The 14,298-nt window shown below is 36.2% G+C and overlaps 1 protein-coding gene across 9 annotated transcripts in view; it reads right to left on the bottom strand.

The window, feature by feature from the left end:
• The window catches only part of APAF1 (apoptotic peptidase activating factor 1), a 31,421-nt gene that overhangs the window by 16,574 nt on the left and 549 nt on the right, over window positions 1–14,298 (bottom strand). For 5 of the 9 annotated variants that reach the window (XM_041409766.1, XM_041409767.1, XM_041409771.1 and 2 more), the window contains exons 2-13: window positions 13,440–13,581; window positions 12,981–13,170; window positions 11,536–11,733; window positions 10,340–10,523; window positions 7,300–7,412; window positions 6,652–6,783; window positions 5,976–6,214; window positions 5,264–5,431; window positions 4,350–4,481; window positions 2,387–2,500; window positions 1,679–1,857; window positions 143–269 (exon numbers count right to left, since the gene is read on the bottom strand). In XM_041409766.1, coding sequence (XP_041265700.1) covers window positions 143–269; window positions 1,679–1,857; window positions 2,387–2,500; window positions 4,350–4,481; window positions 5,264–5,431; window positions 5,976–6,214; window positions 6,652–6,783; window positions 7,300–7,412; window positions 10,340–10,523; window positions 11,536–11,733; window positions 12,981–13,170; window positions 13,440–13,577 — 1,914 coding nt within the window. In that variant the 5' untranslated portion in view covers window positions 13,578–13,581. Of the gene's footprint in view, window positions 1–142; window positions 270–1,678; window positions 1,858–2,371; window positions 2,501–4,349; window positions 4,482–5,263; window positions 5,432–5,975; window positions 6,215–6,651; window positions 6,784–7,299; window positions 7,413–10,339; window positions 10,524–11,535; window positions 11,734–12,980; window positions 13,171–13,439; window positions 13,582–14,298 lie in introns of those variants that run through there. The other 4 variants (XM_041409768.1, XM_041409773.1, XM_041409772.1 and 1 more) reach the window with 4 other exon arrangements.

Genomic DNA, 14,298 nt, shown 5'->3' with positions numbered 1-14,298 from the left:
CAATAATAAATCCTTTTCAATCATTTGTCTCCAATTACCACCTAGATTCAAATATTTCCACATAGCAACAGAAGAAAAGTGACAGGACTGTTTTTCAAATGGTACACAGCATCTCTTTTTGACTCATTCACAGGTGTCTCACCTGAAGAGTTTTGTCAGCTCCACATGATGCTATTCTTTGTCTATCCTTAGAAAAGCAGGCATGGTAAACTGCATCTCTATGCGGACGAACAACCAGACGGTAGAGATTTTTCAAGGATTTTTTATTTCTACAGGGTAAGACAATTATTTAGATGAGTGCCTTTGTATTACTCAAAACCATCTCTAAGAAGATTAACACTTTTTCACATATCTTGAGCAGCAAGCTTTATAAACAAACAAAACCCACTACACCCTACCTCTCAGCCTTCATGCTGAACTAACAAAGTAAACACAAATTCCAACATTCACTCAAAGGTTTATATTGTGTGCTCCAACAGTTCCAGCTTAGATACCAGGAAAGATAACATTTTTATGATCTGAAAGATGCTATTTCGAAATATAGACTTTTTCCTGAGAATTCTTGTTCTCCTGCAGGAGAACTCTTCCTTTTCAAGCATATTAAAAAACTCGTGTAGATTTTCTTAGATCTGTGCAAATTTCCTTAATTTCCATGACAATGGCTCAATTCTTATCACTAGATACCTAAATAAGATCTGTGACTATCACTACTTTTCAATCACAGATTAGGTACAGGATCTAACTCACCTTAGATGACTCTTGCCTCACTTCAACAAAAACTTAAAGAGTTAGTAGCAAGCACAATCATCCTGTTTAGCCAGGCCTTAACACAGACAGCTGGCACTGTAATGAGATGACTTGGTGATAATGACCAAAACATCTCTCTCCTCAACTAACTGGATATTGATTCTCCTGAACTGTGCAATTTCCAAGCAGTTTTGCTAAATAAAATCACCCAACATTTGAAGAGGGGACTAATCTGCCTGGCTCATACTACAGTTGCTTGACACAGAGTCACTCTGTTTCATAAGCACCAAGTACTACACATTTCAGAAGAGAAGTATCAAACAGAATCAAAGAGAGTTACGTGGTCAACTGACTATTGGACAAGGCTGGGAAAATGTGTAGATCTGTATACCTTTTCCTTAAACAACTTCCAAAAATACAGTAACAGCAAAGAACTGTTTAAATTGGAGAAGTTTCAAGATTGTGTAGAGATTACTATTTTCCCATCTCACTACTTTATAAAACTTTGCAAGTTGGCACAAATGCTCTCCTTTTTAAAGTCATGGTTTACTTTAAAACCTAAAAACATACACGAACAAACCAAATACTGGCACTACAATTCTAATGTTAAAATAAAACTATTTAAAGAAGATTCAGAGTATCATATTTTCATCTTTGCATTGTTATTTAAAAGGAATAATAATTGAATACAGAAGTAAATTTATTACTAAATTAATTTTTATGTAATTATTACTAAGTTGTCACCTTACATATCATGGGTTCCCCTTTTCCCACAAGTTCTTGAAAATTATCACACCTTCTTTCCCCAGAAGAAAACTCCAGTAGTTCTTACACAGATCCTTTTATTACCATACATGGTATTTAGTTGTACATGAAATCATTTCCTTGCTCAAGGGATCAGCATATCAGCAGACAGGCTGCAGCTACTTACACCCACTCCAAATAAAATGTTCCTGTTTCCCTTTGAGCATGTAGCTTGGCCTGTTGGTACACCTCTGATGTCTCTGGCTGGCAGAGACCCAGCTGAATGATGTCAGGAAACGGCTGCCGTCCAAGCAGGTGCCCATTTAAGGACAGAAACTCCTGGAAATTCTCACGCACTGTGCTATCCTAAATACAGAGCAGACATTTGATAACATAGATTTATTTCCCTGCTTTTTAAAATTTCTACAGCTAATACTCTTACAGAAGCCCTTATCTCTATTTTTCTATTAAGTTATATTAGCAAATACATACAGTACATTAAAATATTTCATTATCCTATGTAGAAAGTACAATGTCCTTATTTTTCAAACAAGAATACTAGCAATAGTGATTTATTCAATAAGCAGTGTGAAACATCAGAAAGATTACTCCAAGTGGTCAGCATTAATTCCACACCTCATCAAAAGCAGAGTATCTCATGTACTAGGTATTGATCACTATAGTTGTTGAGTTCCATGGCCAACCACTTACAAACTTTAGTTAAAAAAAAAACAGAAAACTGAATTTCCTTCATTTTTATCTTCAAGTTAAAGTTCAATTTAATTTTGGTTTTATAAGCATTCTATATACCAGCCATATACATACATCCAACAAAATGCAATTACAAAATAGAAAATTATATTTGTAACTGATCATTTACCTTTTAGTATCATACCTTTTGATCCAGGACTGAACTATATTCTACATATTCATGAATTAGATGAGCAGGCCCCACCAATTCTGTTTTAGCTTTAATCCAATCTAAAGAAAACATAAGATCACAGAGCTCCTAAAAGAAATACAAATTTAAGTTCAGAGTGTAAGTTTCACAACAGAATCTATTTAAGGGGAAAAGAAAAAACACAGGAAATACATTAGGTATTTAATATACTTCAGTACAACAGTCTCTTGTTGAAAACTTAGAAAATTTCCTGTTTCCTGCATCTTAATTGTTCAGTTATAAAAATTCAGCGTACAGAAGGCTAAGTTTGCTATTTTAAACTGCTCTTTGATACAGCTACTCAGACTGTAGATGGAGGTACAGAGCAATTCTTGACTTCTGCAGCTCTGCTTTTTTAACTCTGAAAAAGCTTCTTCTAGTCCAGTCTAGCAACGATCACTGCTAATAATTATTGTTGATCTCTCTAGGAGATGCTGAAACTCCTAAAACCATTAGTAAATGATCAAGGGAGTCTTGCCATAACATCCTTTCATTCCTTCAGTGCACTGGGCTTTATCATATCAGACCCTAAGGACTTGTGAACATTCAAATGATCCAGCCAGTCCCTTACAATTTCACATCTGTCCCCACTAATGAAAAGTCCCTGTTCCCACACCCATGGTCCTCAAAACCAGGAGGCTGGGCACATAAGGTCTGTCAGTATTATTAAAGACTCAGGTGAAAAAAAAGCATCGAACTTTATCCCTATTAGTTAGATGACCATCTTTAACAAGTATTGGTCCAATGTTTTCTTTAGACTTCCTCGAGAAAAACTGCTTAGTAACAACACTGCACAGGTGTAAAGCACATTCCAATTTAAAATCAATAAATATCACAAGGATTAAGAGATTATCATTGTTAAACAAACAAAAAAAAAATACCTCCTAGCTTCATTAGCCTTCCAACAAGTAGAAATCATTTCTAAATAATGAAAAATAAGTGATACATAGAATATAAACTCTAGGAAGCATATAGTCACAATGAGCCAGGCTAAAGACTTCTGAGAAGCTAATTCTACAAAACGTTGAAAGGCTGCCAATAAAAACATTTTCACAACACACTGAAACTAAAGATACTAAGGCAAAGAAATGAGTATGATTCAAAACACCTAGACTTGTAACCAACTTTAGTTATGAAGGCTCCTATAAGAGATAAATCCATGAAATGTATCATATAAGTCAGATGAACCATCTTGAAAGAAGCTCAGGTTTGAGTACTTCTGAAATAAAGCAATTAACAACCATGACCAAACGCTATTCAAGACATTTGAAACTCAAATTCAAGTGAAACTAGCAATTATTAATCTTTCTGCATGATTTGCATCTTATAATAGCTAATATCTGAAGAAGAGCCGTTGGCAAAAATGGAAGCAATTTTTTTAAGGTGCCAAGACAATTCTGGAAACAAGAGACTTGCCCATCTAACTCTTGATGGGGTTCTTTTGCTATTGAAATCAGATAATGAATTTTTACACACAAATCTCTAGGACATAAGAGGAAAAAGCTAACAAGACTTCTGAAGATAAAAAAGTAACTAACTGATAAAATGCTCTGATGAAATCAATTTACTTTATAAAGAGAGCTTTACAATAAAGAGAGCTTGGATTTGCAAAAAGGTTTAGAGAAAACTTCTTATTAAAGCTTCTTAAAAAGGAAAAGAAAATCACAAGCCATTATGATACAAAATACAAAAACTTCTCAAGAAGTGGTTGAAAAGACAAGATACAGAGTGTGGAAATAAAGTAGTTTCTGGAAGGGACAGTGATTATCAGAGGACCTCCTAAAGACTCTATATTGAGTGTTCACCCAGCTGGACTAAAGTCAAGGGGAAAAGAGGCTCAGCTGGGAGAAGGCTTGGAGGGAAAAGCAGAGGTAAGAGTGGATGAAAAGGGAAACACAGGACACCTGTCAGAACCCACCTGCTGCATTTTGGCACCTGCCATGTGATATGCCAAAAAGTTATACCAGTACATGCAATCCTCTTGAGACAGAACAGGTGTATTAAGCTTGTAGTATTTCTTGTACTGATTTACTATGTTTTTATGTAGCTCCTGCAAAGTGAAGAAAAACACACTTTTAGCACTGAGGAATTGTAAGTATTATGAATATTAGATTGTAAATATAATTGAGGAATAATATTGTTTCTCAATTGTAATACATTAACAAATTAAATAAGAAAGCTTACCTTCCAAAAATTGTACACCTAACCTAATTTACTGCTAAAGGCTTCTCTAGAAACATCCTCTGTATATTGAAAGACAGAAAAGCAAGCTGCTAATCCTCCTACTCAAACTGAGATTAGCTACCAAATCTTTCTTCATCTTAAATGTGGGTAGCAAACAAACAAACAAACAAAAAGGATCCTTACATATGTAGATCTAAAGCAAGACAAAAAACTTTGCTTTTCTTCATATCAACTCTTTTCTGCCTTGTCCTTCAGAACCTAAATTGAGCCAAACTTACAGGTCATCTTCCTGAAAGTACTTAAACTGATAAAAGGAGCAAAAAGCATTTCTCTGCATTAAAGAAGTAGTCTAGTAGGGCCTTGATGTCTTTGGAGCCAACAGTGGAACATTACATCTCCTGCTGGAAACATCTGATTGAAAGAAGACCATTATTTCCCTATGTAGTCTCCTAGCTGCAGATGGAACCATCAAGAAATCCCCCCACAGTTTCAAGTTGAAAATAAATATTTTTAATTAGTCAGCCTTAATTTAAATTTAATTTCGACCTATGCTATGAAGCTACTCAGGGTACCATTTAACAAAGCAACATTTGTGAAAGCTTTGGCGAGTGAAGTTCAATATCAGTGCAATATCAGCTGACACGCTACCTGAAGCTGGTTGCGGTTCTTCTCTGTGAGAAAGTCAAGCTGAAGATCATGTAAGTAATAATGGAATGACTTCCCATTGCGATCACAGAACAACAGTGATTTGTTAACAAATTCCTGTAGTATATCTTCAACTTCTTCAGTTTCCATATCCCAAAGAATACAGAGAACCTAAAAATTATTTACACATAAACAGGGAAGAGAATCAGAACCAAGTTGTAATATGATTTGTATGAATATTATAAAAGGCTACCAATTAACAGTTAACAAAATGCATACTAACAAACATAGACACAAAGGGTAACCAGTTCAATAAGATACCAATTCCTTCATACCAAACCACAGGACGGATATTAGAAGTTAACCTTTCTTTTGTCTATTTGTGCTGATCTATTTGGTGACCATAAAAGGAGACAAATTCCACCTAAGTTTTCAAGCTTTCAGTGAGCTCAATTACAACCTAATTAAAGAACAACATACAGAATGCAGATTAAACTTTAACAGTATGAATATGTTTATTTAGTTATTATTATTTTCATTGCACTACTAACAATACAAGTCATGATGCAATAATGGAACAAATCTACCCAATGTAGAAATTATTATTAAGTTACATACCATAGAAGTTATACATGACAATTATAAATTTTGAGAATTCTTTAAGGTTGTTATCAGATTTCTTGTTATCACAAGATTTCTGCACTGTTTTTATTACCTTAGTAGGTACTTTAACATCTTTTGGGAGGATAGAGAGGTCTTTATAGTAGTCTTTGTAATTGTCATCCAGCTGCTCAACACTTATGGACATTGCTTCATCAAGGGCTTCGTAATCATAGGAGGAAGATTTTCTTATTCTTCTAAACTGTTTATTCTGCAGCTGCCTGAGATAATATTCCCAGCGGCTGGGAAAGTCTCGGAGTAACGCACCTATCAAGGATATCACAAGAGGAGAACCTGAAGGAAAAGATAAAATCAAATTTAGAGGTCATCAAGGAACACAATCCAAGAGTTGATGGTCACATGACCGAAACAGGTAATCTTCCCAATACTCTGATTAAATTTTTGAGGTGTGGAGCAGAGATAAATAAAATAAAAACTCCATTTGCAAACTCCCCGAATTTAAGTGTAATTATGGTGCAGAGAGAAAATATTGAAGAAAACTACCCAAACATTTTAAGAAAAACTACCCAAATTTGAAGAAAAATACCCAAAAACCAACATGAGACTTCTGCTAAGCTTAAAAAAAAACCCCAAAATATTTAATAAGCCTTGCATTTTACTTAACATATATAGTGTTAAAGGATGTTCCCTTCTCTATTTTTAAGTCAAAATACAGTTCAAAAAAAGTTACATTCAGTGTTAAATTGTACAGCAAAGAGCTACTAGAATACCTTTGCATTCTCTTACAAGAGAGTTAGCTTGTTCTGGAAGTTCTGATATTTTCATATTCACAAATAGGGATAAAATCTCCAGTCCCTTCTCATGTGCTAGCCCACTTTCCACATGAACCTCGTATTTATTGCCTAGAAACAGAAACACGGAAAAAAATTCAACTAATGCAAAAAATATGGAAATTCAAAGTATTTTCCAAGTAAAATCTGGAGCAAAGCTTCAAGACTTTTTGCATAGTTATTTTATAGGACTGAGAAGAGTATAAATTCTACTTATCAGAATCAGTTTACATTAGAGATACATACACAGAAAAAAACAGACTATAAGCTAATAATTACAAGTGCATTACAAGCAGTCACTGGTGAATAGTGTAGAGATAATCAGTCTAACAGCACCAGTGTCACAGAGTTTAATTTCTTCTGTTGAAAATAACTGCACTCATCAGTGTTAACATGCAACTTTTGGGATAACATACAACACTTATTTCACAAATAGCACAAAGTCTTTCAAAGCAGAATTCTAAAACCTTGCCACTTGTGCACAGATTGACAGACAGATTCTATCAGATTCTTTTGAAAGCTCATAAGAACAAACTGTAGACACAGCCACACAAAATCTGTGGTGCAGGAGAGGGAGCTGTTCCTTACCAGCCACAGCATCTGTTACACTCCTGTCCCTGCTCGTGATGAGTACCTGACATTGATTATCGAATGCTTTTAACACCCAGGAATCCCAAATGTCATCCAGGACCAAAAGAGACCTAGTGAGAGAAGAAATACTTCAGATCAACTATTAATGCTAAAATAAAGTATTGCATTTTAATAAAGGACATTTTCATAATTTACAAAGTATCACTGCACAATTTTTTTATATTAGTATGCAGAATATCTTAATAGTATGTCCATAGAACAGTAACAAAGTTGGTAAAGGGTCTAGAAAACGTCCTAAGAGGCACAGCTGGGAGAGCTGCAGTTGTTTAGTCTGGAGAAAAGATGGCTCAGGGGGGATCTTTATGACCTGAAAGGAGGTTGTAGCCAGGTGGGAGATGGTCTCTTTGCCATGTCTCACGTGGAAGGAGTAGGGGAAATAGCTTTAAATTGCACCAGGGCAGTTCAGATTAGATATTAGAAAAAAATAATTTTCTGTGAAAGAGTGTTAAGCACTGGAATAAGTTGCCAAGGGAGGTGGTGGAGTCAATGTCTCTGGGATTATTCAAGAAGTATCTGAATGTTGCACTTAGGGGATATGGCTGAGAGGTGATTATGGTGGTGCTGGATTGATGGCTGGATTGATGATCTTGGAGGTTTCATCCAACCTGGATGATTCTGTGATTAAACACTGTGCAAGAATGCAGTTATCTCAAACAGGTATTTACCACTTATTATTTCATAGCTACAACTGAAGTGCAAACAACATTTTGAGAAACATTTCCATTAGTAGACAGCAGGAAAACCAGAAATATTTATTGGTTTTAAGTCACTAGATATCATAAATTAAGAAAAGAGTTGTATAAAACTAGATAACTCTGACACAGGCTAGTGATAAGCTTTGTGGAAAGCACTTAAGTTTCCTTTTGACTCAAGAGTTTTCCATTTTGTACTTGTATATTTGGAAAGTGACATGAGACTACCCCTCCTGTAAAGCAATTGTCTCGAATGGCAAGGCTCTTCTTACACAAATGACATTTCATACTGACTACATATTCCAATCCTATGGCCAGCCACATTTGTAGGCTCCTACATGGAATCTCACCAGAATAATGTACAGTAGACTTCCCTACATCTGCCTATATATGACAGAGAAGCTACTGAAAACTGTTTTTAAAAGATTGGGTTTAAGGGAGCAAGAAGTCAAAAAGACTAGCTGGCAAGCAGATGTATGAAAAGAAGTAACAGTTATTTGCCGTCAGTGAATTTTAGGTACTGACACCTAATCCTACAAATTGTTTACATTTACTATGCTTGTTTTTTAAGGGATGGAATTTTCCACTCCACTAGATACTGGTTAAGTTGTCCAATTCTCACTGAAGCATGACAAAACTTCCACATTTTTGTTCGGCTAAGTGGCAGTTAGGCCATCAAAGCCTATAAATAAGGATTCGATCCTCGTTAAAGAAGTGCATACACATCAGACCACATTCTCAATGATACATTTAAGTCTTGGATACCCCTATCTCATTTTTACATAACTCTTGTATTAACAACATTTTGGTAAATCAGAGGGTTCACAAGAATACTAGCATAGCCCCAAAGGGCACATTTTGTGGCACTTTCACAATTGAAAATATGATGGTGGCATGAATTACAGCCTGATTGTATGTTTTTAATTAATCTGAGCACTTCAAAGTCCGCCTATTCATTAGGCACCAGTGATTTTTCTCCTCCAGTCACACCAACAAATCTTAAATTCTAACTAGGATTATTAAAAAAACCTTATAACAAAGAAAAACCAAAACAAACAAAAACACATTCCAAAGCAACAAACAAAACTCTGTAATAACAATCACAGGAGATTAAATTCTGTAATCTCTCATTCTGAATTATACCATGGTTTCCATTTTTCATTTGACTAATAATTTAATCCCAAGAAATATACTGGCTTCAAAATTTGAATCCTTTGTCTAATACTTTATTCCCAAGAGATGTACTGGGTTGGCTGTCTGAATCCAGGTATAGCTAAAGTGACTTCTTGTTGCCAAAGAGAATTCCAGAGCAGAGCCAGCTTCTTCCCAAGCTGCAGCAAAGCTTTGTTTCCCATACACTTGCACCCACTATGATCCTCACTCCAAGGCGCATTCCCCTCTATTTCCTGCCAAGCCCACTTCTGTGTTGAAGAGTTGTAATTTCATTTGTTTGTTAATAAACAAGAAATAACAATGGAAATGTGCCAATGGAGACAACCACTTCACATCCTTCAAGGAAAGGTGCACTTTCAGCTGATAGATTTCTTTTTGGAGGACCTGTCAATATTTCGCACATCTTTTCTTCACAAGAAAAATATTTTTCCTCTGTACAGAAATGCCAGTATTCTACTCTGTTATCTACAAAGATCACAAGGCTGGAATATTACTCCCAAGATAACTCACTGACAAACAGGCTCCTTTAGTTTAGTACAAATTTTCCAGGAGAATAATTAAATCCTCAGCAAGTAAAAACTGTTGTTCAAAGGTGAAAAAAGCTGTGCAATGACTGAGCAATGAAAGACACTGGTTTCTTGGCAACAATTGGTCACATCATGAAAACCTGCTTTCATTTTGGTACCTCCAGACCAAACACTTTCTAAAGACACCATCTGTTCTGGAAAGGAAGAATTTTCTGCAGTGATACAGACCCTTTTTTCTGCTGTATGATCCTCACATATCAGCAAAGCAGTCTACACACACAATGAGAACACTGAAAGGTAGATAAATCCTTATTTGCAGTTGTTTGTTCCCATCTTTCACTATTCAAACCCATCTTTCATTATTTCACTATTTGCTTTTTCAAGCAAATATGTCTCCTGCACAGCTGGTTAATATATTTTGTCAATAGAAGTCTTATTAGCATAAGTTAGGAAGCTGGTTAAAAAAACAAATCGCACATCACAGACACATGTAACCACAACACAGACACCTCAGATGATGAGACCAAAGTTACTCTGCAAAGTTTTATCAGTTAAAAGAATAGTATTTGATTTTACTGACGTCACCTGGGGTATTTGTGTAACATCAGCAAACGAAGACGATCCTTAGCCTCCTCAATGTTAAGTGGTGGTCTTTGTGAAAGAGTGGAGTCATGTTCCAATCTACTGCAGAGATTCTGAAGTTTTATGAGCAGCCCTGCTTTGTCCTGTTTCCCAACAGAGATCCAGTGAACTCCTCCTGGAAAGTAATCTAGCAAGAACAGCAATACTAATCACGCTATACATTTTAAATAATTTTAAATATTTTATAGCAACTTACAGTAGTAAGTCAGCATTCACAAACCTCTAAAATATGTTGCAAGCCATCCTTGCAACTCTACTATTAACACCAAAGGGTGGTTCTACAAGGCCATGCCTGTTTATTTTTAAAGGAACAGACTCTGTAGGGCAAGTACCCACAGAAACTTCACACCATCACTGATGCTGTTGTCCCTCCTTTCTAGACATCCTCCTTCCTGTGCCTCCACAGACCCTTCTGCATCCATCTTTCTGCTAGTCTGACCTACCATTTACATTTTTAACCATGTAGTACTGCAATGGTTCAGAGGCTGGGGTGTAAAAATGACCCTGAAACAGTGATCAAGCAGATATCTAGAAGAGTCAGCTGTAGCAGAGGATGCTATAGTATCTATCCCTACATAATTTTTTTCGTTACTGCCAAGTCCTACTTTCTCCTCCTAGTGTCCTATGCAAGGAAAAATAAATAAAAGAGAAAAAATGCCATTATATGGTTGCATCTATGACCTACTTTAAACTAAGGCAATACTAATCACCCACAAATGCCTGCTACTATTAAAATCTATGCAAAAGTAAGAAAAAAATTTTTTAAAATTCACATAGCAAGGAGTCTGAGGACCTTACAAGCAATGACCAAAAGGAAAATAACTAGATATATTATTTTGCACTAACAGAAATAACAATTTCAAGTTAATTAAGGATGCATCTACTCTCATAAACCAAAGCAGATTCTATGGTGAAAAGCTATTCAAAGCTTTTTCTACAAATTCATTAAATACTCAGTGGTCCTAGACCACTAAATGGTTATGAAAGTTGTATGTTGCAAGCAAATATTTCAGAATCACCTAAGAAATTTAGAAATCCAAAACACTTCCAAGGTGACATATGATATTGCACCATACATGTCCAACATGTGTGTATCTACAGTGATTTTTATAAAAATACAAATGTTTTTCTGAAAATACCTTCCAGGAGCTGAGGATCCCTTAAAGCTTCTGCTGTTAAAACAGTCTTCCCACAGCCTGCCATTCCATAAACTGTGACCCAACCTGGGTCACTTCCCAAGCAGTACAGTTTCTTTTTAATAGCATCTACCAGTTTTGGTCGAGTGACAAACACAACTGGTCTCTGTGGTACGCCCCCTTCGCAGAGAATGGTCTTCACTAAAGTTAAGAACAAGAAACATCAAAATAAAACATGAGTTCTAAATGTGATGCCTCTTCAAACCCAACCAAACAACTCTTCACCCAAAATAACTAGTGGGCTCCCTCCCCACCTCATGTCCCACAAGAATGCCCTAAAACCTGCTGGATTCAAAACATCAAGTACTAAAAAAATACTGGTTTTTAGGAATAAATTACTGAGCATGTAACTAGCCCCCTACCTAAAACAGTGTTCAAATTAATAACTGCATGAGGAGAGCTTGTTATGTTAATCCCTAGAAGTGAAGAGAGAATTAACATCTCCCATGGAAACTGGCAAACACAGAGCTCAACATCACTATCCCAAACAAACAAGTCACTTTCTCAGCCAGAAGTCACCCCACCATGGATGCAGCAGAAAAGAAAGGGTGCTGTGTAAGGCTTTTCCTTGGCAGTTCACAGCACAGCACTGGGGTCCAAGCAAGACTTCCATTGATTTAGCTGAGATAGCACGACTTGAAAGAGGTAAAGCATAAAAGGAAAGGAAACGTGCACTTCATCTGCTCTCTTTGTGGCCATATGGACTGACACAACTGATAAACTTTGATTATCTAAGATAGCCTTGAACTCCACATGCCTTTGACACTTATTAAATGCGGAGTGCCAGTAAATATGGCAATTAGTCATATGCAGTTAGAAGGTTCTGCCCATTAGAAACTACACATTTATTTCATGTCAGTCAAAGATGATACTGATGAAAATGCAGGCAAAAGTTATGGAACTTATATAGGGTAATTAAGAGATCTGGTGGAAAGAATTAAGTAACCTAATAATTAGATCAATTAATCAATTATCAACTAGACCAATGTAAGTTGAGAGATTCCAGATTACTCTTCAAGATAAATATGGGAATTTTGGAGGCTACAAGTTTTTCTTTTAATACATGCAAATGAGAGTCTTCCTTTCACTTACAATGAAAATGTTACAAATTAGAGAAAACTGTAAGAGCGTCAGTTCTTCTGCCTTTTAAAATCAGCATTATTCAATATGAACATTTTCAAGATGACCTATAAAAATTGTAACTGTTGTAACTCTCCTGCCATGTTAAGCAGATGAAACAGACATAGTTACTACACTACCAAAACAAACAAATGTACCAACTGCTCCTTTTTCATTGGAACAGGTATTACACATAGTCACTTTCTAAGGAATAAACAAGACAGCTTGTGTTCACACTCAAGCGGAGGGATTGCTGTAGTTACACTGACCGTAGGAAGTCATTCCATCCATTGAACTCTTTCTGTTACCAGAGGAGACGGCAGGGATGCCATCCTGAAGAAGTGCAGCAAGATCTTTGTACCCTTCATGGAGCAGTGCATTATAAAAGGATCTATATGAATTATTATCTTTTGTAAGAATAATATTTATTAGCATAGCTGCTCGCTCCTTCCGTGTATTCTAGGAAAAAAAAATAGAAGAGGTATTATACAAAACAAAGCAACCTCAGAAATCATTTAGTATATCACTCTATAAATTATAGACTCTGTAATTTATAGTTATAGAAATAGCCTTTAACTTACCAAGCCCTTAACCTTATTAAGAGCAACAAAAACTGTGTGCTGGAATTTGACAAATCCAGGAGTTAGACAGAAATTACTGTTTTTAAAAAGGATGGTAAAATATGTGAGTAACCTAGGAAGAGAAATAGCAGTGAGAGATAATCCTACCTGTTGCTTCACTCTCTCCTCCTCCTGTAATGTCAGTACTTCGTCAGAAATCATACGATCCATAATATAGGAAGTCTTGATGTCATTTTCCAGTGCTTGACGATTCATAAGCAAATAGTTTCTACTCCTGACATCCATGTTTCTTCAGTGTGAAAAAGAGTGGGAGGGGGAGGAGTCAAGTCAGACTGGGAACATAACTTACAAGCATGAGGAAAGAAGCTTTAGTACAGCTTAGAAATTTTGGTGTTAAAATCAGAAAGAGTAGCAAAGCACCAGCTAATTCTGAAAATACAAATTCTTTTTCCCATTCCTATGAATTTATGTTTACGAACACTTTCAGAACTACAAAACCAAAGACTACAAGCTTCTTATACACTAGTGTCTTGCTAAATGTCTCTATTGAAAGGTCTTCTCCCCACTCACTACATCTTTCAAATTTTTTTTAAGTCCTTGGATCATATGATTGGGATAACAGGATGAGAAAGAGGACTGGTCTCACTGCACAGGATAAACACACTGTTGTCTCCAAGTTCAAGCCTCCATAAAAGGACACTTGGATATGATGGAAGAGGGAGCACTCAACACTGTCACTGACTGTGCTGCACGTTCCTTTATCAGCATTAGGACACGCAACTCCAAACTTGCATTCTCCCTCCATATCATAAAAAACCAAATGTCTGAAGAAAACAGGTGAAAACTATTGACTACGGCATAAAGGTTTCCCAGAACTGATCAGCGACTCAGAGTCCCAATCGACCAAAACGCTCTCTCCGATCCCACTCCTGTCAGGAAAGCTCCATAAACAAGTCCAAACTCCTCCACAGAGCACCCATGCAGGTGCCTGCAGAAGCGCTCGCCT

The sequence above is a fragment of the Onychostruthus taczanowskii genome, unplaced genomic scaffold (genome assembly GCF_017590055.1).
Source record: "Onychostruthus taczanowskii isolate IOZ18803 unplaced genomic scaffold, ASM1759005v1 scaffold31, whole genome shotgun sequence".
Lineage (NCBI taxonomy): Eukaryota > Metazoa > Chordata > Aves > Passeriformes > Passeridae > Onychostruthus > Onychostruthus taczanowskii.
This window is presented reverse-complemented; position numbering and strand designations above follow the sequence as displayed.